The following is a 7,433-nucleotide window of genomic DNA, read 5'->3' as shown; positions in this document are numbered from 1 at the left end:
GAACCCGGCTAGTCACTCAACTACAGCATCAACAGAAGTTTTCTAAAAACCATCTCTGTCATCTGTGGATGACCGACGATTATTCTACGGAGTACTAGTTCTGATGTGAAGGCCGTTTTGTGAGTAGCGTTCTGCTCCCTGGCGTTGAGTGGAGAAGATTGGCATGCATATGGCATCTGAAATGAACTGCGCCTAGAAGAACCAGCCGACAGAAAACAAACAAAAATTGCTCGCACCATGGAGGGTATCAGTATACCACATGATGTAATCTTAGCAGGAGTAACAAGATCATACACTACAGGTACGATGTAACCTACAAGAATGCACACGCCCCTCATGCCGTCTTTCTCAACCAAAATAGTAGAGATAAGATGCTTGCCGTTCAGAGAATGACATGTGTTAGCTTTGATATCACCACCGATCTACACATGAACCAAGATTTATTGCCATACTCTCAGTAGGTGCCAACCTCTCAAACTTCCCATGAACCAAGAATGACATCTAGGGCATTTTACATGCAACCAACTATAAGGAGTGCTCATTTGTCCTTAAAGACTGAATCCGACCATCTCAGGCGCTACATGCAAATCGTGAGCAAAAAGAATTAGTAACTGAAAAATACTGAATCCATTTGGATTGCAATGAGCGAATCTTTACATAGCCAGCCAAAATTTGAAAAGTTCAACCGTCATCTATGAGCTAAACCTGTCAGGGAATAATTCACTATGCACTATAGCTTCACTTTTCATTGATAGACTTTGGTTATACATCTGAGGATCATCCACAGACTAAACGAAAAAATAATGTCATCAGAAGATTTATTTGTGCGGTTTGCTTTGAGAAAACAAACTCCATGCACCGCGTCTTAGATCCCTGCGGTGGGGTTTACTGCGTCCATGAGTTTGTATCTCTTCTCTTCAACGCCAGTGACGCCCATTTTTATCTCGATAATTGTATGAAGAGGTATCTACAAGAACAAATGATTTCAATCACGATGAACAAATGCGGCAATGATATCATAAGATACACCACACGGCTTACTTCAATCTTAGGAACTTCCTCCAGTGGTTTGTCCGCAAAATACGCATATAGTGACCTTAACACAGCCTGAAAGAGTTTCTCTCATGCATCCTTAATACTGGAGTACAAAATGTTCAGAAAGCTGAAAAGACTGGACTTGCTTACCTGGTGAGCTATGACTACCACTGGCGAACGCTGCCTTTCAAGCTCAATTATTACAGGTTCCAATCTGAACACAGAAAATTGTCAAGATTAAGAGAGACACTAGTTATATTATCTGAAGAGGCATGTGATAGTATTAAGCAACCAGGATTAACCTCTGAATGACATCCAGGTAGGATTCTCCTCTAGGATAACGATACCTCAGCTTGTCTTTGCGACGCGATCTAACATACAGGTAAATACATTTTCAAGAAAATCAGGAATGGTAAGATATCAGACAGAGTTTCCGAGACACAGGATGTGCAGGGACTCCTGGACTGTTGATTGTATAGGCTGACACATGCTGCGTCCATATACCACAGTAAGCTGTTCCACAAATGAATCATTTCATTGCAGTATCTAAGAGACTTAAGTGCAATATTGCAGGCTAAAATACTGTATAATAAAATCGATAAGTAAAGTATGATTCTCGAAACCTAGATTGCATGATTAAAAGAACAATCAGTAGTTTGGAGTTGCTCAGACTGTTACTACAAATCACTGAGCTTCTTGAGGTCTTGATTAGCTAAGCAAAGGTATACTTTGTATAGTTCACCAGTTATATTACTGGTGTACACTTCACAATTGTGTAAGCTTAGCATGGTAGGATCTATTTTACTGATATGGAGTTGCTAACATTATAGGTGCATCAGTCAACAACTTGTGACATGCCTTGTTTCAAGGAAGAGAAAGAGTAATGGAACGAATGGGTTTACATACTCATAGTCTTCAGGTTTATTTTTCTTTACTTCGTCATATGTCATCCCATCACAGACGCCAGCATTTATCTCATCAAGTGCACGCCATTGTATCTACAACAAATGTGGCAAAACAGTTCAGTTTTCTGAGGTAGAAGTAGGGGCAGATAAATCTTGCTGGACTTTGTTAATTATTGATCATAACCTACCTTTGGAAATCCAATGATTGGATGTGCTGTTAATATTGTCCTCTGGAGTGTGCTAGTCCATATCTGAATCGGATGTTGCACATAAGTTAGCAACTAGGTTTCTTTCTCAACGGTAGTAACAAAAGACATACTAACAGAGGCAGTTCTCTCAGACTTCAGTCGCTTCTCCACAAAGCTTGCAAGTTTCCTTGAATAAATCTGCCCAGCCTCACTGCAAACCAATTATTTTCAGCTAGGTGAGGCGATAGTATAGATACAGGATTGACGAAAAGAAAGCATACGTGGAAAACTAATGTGCCCAGATATGCAATGACCAGGTTGCTGAATGGTATATCGTTATGCATGAAGTTAGTGCTACCCATGCTATAATCCATCATTTTTCTCCTTCTTACTTTTCCTTTTAATGTAAATAGAGATGAATGACACAATCTTTCTATATACAATAGAGGTTACTGATATGTAGCACCAGATCAATCACAAGTCCAGTTTACATAATTATCAACCCCCTGGAGGTGCCATATGAGAAAAGCACATCAACAGAAGTCTAAGAAAACATTAAGGCACTCAACTAGAAAGAGCAAAAACCATTCGAGAACTAGAAAGAGCAAACAAATATTTGGCACCGATCTAACTATGTATCAGCTAAAGCTAAATGACAAAACTGCAGAACAAAATCACAAATATAATAAAAACCTCAAAGATGAATCTCCACCGATTCTTCCTCCGACATTATCCAAACTTTCCCCGTGCCTAGTTAGCAAGATAGGACGAGGTGTAAGATGGCAGTTCACCTGTAACAACAAAATGTATCAGTTAACAACACAAGTAGCATTAAAACCAAAACAGTAGTGCAACATTTACATGCACCTAATATATCAGACATAAAATGGAACTCGCGCAATATAGTGAAAACATAAACATGGTGTTGAGGACCACTATTAGTCTTATGATTAACTATCAAAGGAAAAATTAAGTATACATGGGAAGAAACAAGCTGTAGTCCTCAATTGCCCGAAAGATACCCAAAACAAAACATGTCCCCACTGAAGTCCCCTGGGGTCTTGCACAACATCAATTGCGAAGTACTGAGTACAGTGTGGAAATTCTAGGCACAAATATGCAGGATAAAAACAGTACATCAAGCTGTGAAATTAGAGAAACCCGAGATAGATGCTTGCATCGTTGAATCACTAAACAAAACTCATATAACAATTTGATCTAACATTAGATGAATGAGAAATTATAATCATAATAAACTTCAAAGAGCAGTTAATCTTAATGTGTGGTAAGAAAAGGTTCGATATTTTGGAGATATATACCAAGAAGAAAACAATCCGTCCAGGCAAGTAACCACTTATATTGTTAATCTGCATAAGAAGTAGTGAATAGATTAGGATCTTTGGAACTAGTTGTGAGTATTGCAAGTCAATACCGTCTTCACCATGACAATATAACTGCATCTAGTCCACGTATTACTCTTTATAAACCAACCACGAAGAGAACCAGCTCTTAGATTGTATATTTAATATGTATGCAGTTGTCACAAAATAAAAAAGAAACACCAAATATGCCCACTATGGTATCAAATGGAAACTGAACTATGACTCCTTTTAACATGTGTGGGATTAATTGTTTACACATACCTGTAATTGGCCCCCATTCCCACTAACCATATCGATCATTTTTATGTATGAGCCTTCTTCAACTGGTTCATACACCTGCAGAGATTTCAAATTGTTGGGCATAACCTTTCCAAGTTCTATACATGAAAGCTTCCCACACAGCACAATTCAGCAGCTATATACCTTTTCATAATAGGCTAACCGCTCTTTGAAATCTCGTACACCAGCTTCAAAATCCGTCCTGTAACATAAACATCACTGACATAACAAATGCATTGATAGGATGTCGACAAGCAATTAGGCAAGATGTTTCTCACTGCTCCGCATAATCCGGACTTTGTTGAACTTTCAAGCGAATATTTCTCTCAAGAACATCCTGATCATTGCATATTGTTTCCACAAAGATGATCTGGAAAGTAGAAGGAGCAGCCAATATGTTAAAGAGCAGACAATTAGATCGGAAAATGTACAGTTGTTTGGCATAGTGCATATGTGTGTGGCGGGTTTTATCTGCATGGTGCTTTTTAAGCAACTCAAACCAGAACACTATGTGAAATGTTAGGTGTGCACAATGCCAAAATAAGTAGCACTATGTGAAACAGGTCACTTAGAGCATTTGGTGCAGCTCAAGTAAAAATAGATGGTGTGGTGTCAATTTACTCTCTTGATAGTGATTACTAAGTCTTTCAGATAATAATCCTAATTACTATTCGTTAGGAGTAAGAACTCTTGAGTAAATTTGTTACTCTACTGACTTAATTTTCAAGAGCATGACTTCAGAAACTCGCCCTTTAAAATGAGAAATGTGTTCACTAAATGGGCACACAGAATTATTACTTTAAGACCCACCACAAGAACAAAGATGCTAACAAGGAATGGAGCAACATTTTCCCTTGGAGTTTATCTGCAACATGTCTACATAATAAATGGTTTGACGTGACATTTTTTTTAAGTGCAGGGGATGCGACCAGTGACACTGATAAGTGCAGGAGTGACAAGAAAAAAAAATTGACAATCAGCTATTTACTAGCAGGATCCAAATGGTTCAATCAACCAAGAAGATACCCAAGAGCCACCTCTGATTTAATTGTACCTTACATTTTCCTTCAGCCATTTTCATCAGCATGTTCCTCCGATTTCTTGTGCTATTTGTAGCATCACAAATACCAACCTGCAGACCAGCAGAAATAATTAATTGCCAAAAAACGAATAAGAGAATAACACACAAAGAAACAAAAAATACCTACTTGGCCACCTTCTTCCATCCAAGATAGCATATCTTCCATTGCTAATGCTGCCACCTGAAAAATGCAAGACATAATTCAGCAGAAAATGTTAGCAATCTTCTTTCATGGAAAGCCTACAGGTTTGCTATGTTTGAAAATGCATGCATACTATATTCATGGAAAGTAAAGTATCCCCTGCAGGAAAATATTTTTTGGATCTAACCATCAACATATATAGAAGGAACTCTAGGTTATCCACTTGAAATTGGTATTACCTATTTCATCATGAAACATACTTCCATAATTGTAACGGCATAATAGATACAAGTTATAGTCAAAGTAGTGTATTGGGCTGTGCCATTGTCGAAAATAGCTCACATTTGGACTTGGGAGTACAGTTGCCCTTGCTAAAGATTCAACGTAAATGCTTATAATTTTCATGTTACTTTTGACTATCGACATAGCGATGCAATGCACCAACCTCATTACGTGCCTCCACACCCTCCTTGTTATCGCCACGAAAGAAATCAGCAGTCTGCTCAAAAGAAGAAAATGCAATTAGAGAACTCTTCCCGAACAAAACTCATAAATAGGATCACAACTTCAGAGTTCATTCAGATTCAAAATACCACATGAGCAATAAAATTCTATGGTAGACTTTTTTTTCTGGAACACATGCCAAATATGCTAGACTTATTGGAATAAAGATTATAAGTTCCTCATTTCTCAAGAAAACTACCAGAAATTAAGTAGCCAGTTCACAGTACCAGTTGGTGATTAGGCACATAAAAAAAGTACCTGATTAGTACCATGCTTCAGCCGGCGGTACTACATTTGAAATGTCAAACAGATACACAGGATTAGTGACTATCACCATGAATATGTGTGATTATCTGAAAAACAAGCTTCAGGTAATGTTCACCTTTCCGACATTGAAGTGCTTTGTTTCATGACCTAACCATCGGAGATACCTTGTAAGCTTAGCTGCCGTAAAGGTCTTACCACGAGCTGGCAGCCCAACCTAGAATGTCATCATAGGATTACAAAAGGACAGCCATGATAGTTGAAAGTTGAAACAAAGGAAATGCTGCAAGGAGTTGAGAGGAATGAGTATAACCATATTTAACTATATTCATATCTCTTCATACATAAATATATATAACTGGGGCACTGAGCAATGATCCACACAAAGGAAATCCTGAAGTAGTGCTGCACCTTCTTTTGTGTTATAACATTGTCGAACATAAGTGGCAGGGTACTACATTGACTTATGAAGATTAGAATAAATGAAAAGCAGACAGACCAGGATAAACCTTTCAAGTCAAATCAGTTAGTAACCAGTTTAAAACACGTGGTCATCACTCAATAGTAGCAACAAATTTTGCCTGGTGAGTTCCTTAGATAATTACAGGATGAAACTCAGAGGCTTATAATTTTTTGTATGGAAACAAATACATATCTAGCTTAAGTAAAGTCATCTAACAAGTAATAACCAAAACAAATAACAAAGTAGATGTTTTAAGTAAAGCGATGCATTCGAACGTTTGAAAATTACCAGGACAATGACCAACTTGCGGTCTTCTTTTGGTCCATACATCTGATCAGCTACAGCTGCTGCTGCAACAGCTCCTTCTGCTGCTGGCATGCCCTGATAGCCAAAGTTGTCAGAACTTCAGATGACAGATGTGAAAATATCTATTTTTGACACACGAAGAAACTTCAAAGTACAAGATACATGGCACGGTATGAATTTATTTTTTAAAAGAATAGCAAATGAATGGGGTTTCTGATAGGTTGAAAGTTGAAACAAATATAATAATGCGTATATATGTATATATCTAAAATGTTACTCATATACTGTAGTTTAAGACTCAAGAAAACTACTCAGTGCATCCTCTGCATAAAGTACAATAATGAAGATATGGAAGTTTCACTATGTTAAAACTCACTACCTAATTAGCACATTTCAAATAGCTCAACAAATCAACAATACATACCACACTTCCATGTTTTTCTATATTGTGTGGTGGTACAACCTTTCCTTCACAATCCTGCTTGATGCTGCTTGTTGAAATGGTTTCATTTTTTGGTCTAGCAAACCTTGGTGAACCAACACCTCTATCAACAAAGACCACCCTATTTCCTTCCTGTTGTGGTGCATGTCTTCCATCAACATCCTGAGGCATAAGTTATAAATAATTTTTTGCACAGTTATTCATTTCTTTGTTATGCAAAAAAAAACTATTTCTTTGTTATTTTGATTGGTACTGATTTGATAGAGCCCCTCTATCCAAAATGCAGGAAAATGTAGAAAACTAGAAATATATATTTGAAGAGTTCTTTTATAATCCGGATAGGATGCCATTGCCACCGTGAGCTATTGACAGCAAATTGCCATGCTACCAGAGACAATCGATGGTGTATGCAACAGGGGGTCAGCCTCTTAACAGAAATACT

General features: G+C 37.7%; 1 protein-coding gene across 1 annotated transcript in view; it reads right to left on the bottom strand.

The window, feature by feature from the left end:
* Positions 1-612: 612 nt before the first annotated feature.
* The window catches only part of LOC124695353 (6-phosphofructo-2-kinase/fructose-2,6-bisphosphatase-like), a 10,068-nt gene continuing 3,247 nt past the window's right edge, over positions 613-7,433 (bottom strand). The window contains exons 5-23 of the mRNA XM_047228209.1: positions 6,974-7,153; positions 6,532-6,624; positions 5,899-5,997; positions 5,775-5,804; positions 5,458-5,511; positions 4,998-5,051; positions 4,844-4,921; positions 4,068-4,159; positions 3,934-3,991; positions 3,772-3,846; positions 3,448-3,495; positions 2,822-2,919; positions 2,264-2,339; positions 2,129-2,191; positions 1,942-2,033; positions 1,338-1,406; positions 1,186-1,249; positions 1,042-1,107; positions 613-967 (exon numbers count right to left, since the gene is read on the bottom strand). Coding sequence (XP_047084165.1) covers positions 866-967; positions 1,042-1,107; positions 1,186-1,249; positions 1,338-1,406; positions 1,942-2,033; positions 2,129-2,191; positions 2,264-2,339; positions 2,822-2,919; positions 3,448-3,495; positions 3,772-3,846; positions 3,934-3,991; positions 4,068-4,159; positions 4,844-4,921; positions 4,998-5,051; positions 5,458-5,511; positions 5,775-5,804; positions 5,899-5,997; positions 6,532-6,624; positions 6,974-7,153 — 1,491 coding nt within the window. The 3' untranslated portion in view covers positions 613-865. The remainder of the gene's footprint in view (positions 968-1,041; positions 1,108-1,185; positions 1,250-1,337; positions 1,407-1,941; positions 2,034-2,128; positions 2,192-2,263; positions 2,340-2,821; positions 2,920-3,447; positions 3,496-3,771; positions 3,847-3,933; positions 3,992-4,067; positions 4,160-4,843; positions 4,922-4,997; positions 5,052-5,457; positions 5,512-5,774; positions 5,805-5,898; positions 5,998-6,531; positions 6,625-6,973; positions 7,154-7,433) is intronic.

Source organism: Lolium rigidum, chromosome 3 (genome assembly GCF_022539505.1).
Source record: "Lolium rigidum isolate FL_2022 chromosome 3, APGP_CSIRO_Lrig_0.1, whole genome shotgun sequence".
NCBI classification, from domain to species: domain Eukaryota; kingdom Viridiplantae; phylum Streptophyta; class Magnoliopsida; order Poales; family Poaceae; genus Lolium; species Lolium rigidum.
The sequence above is the reverse complement of the archived record's forward strand: the minus strand, read 5'-3'. Positions and strand labels throughout refer to the sequence as shown.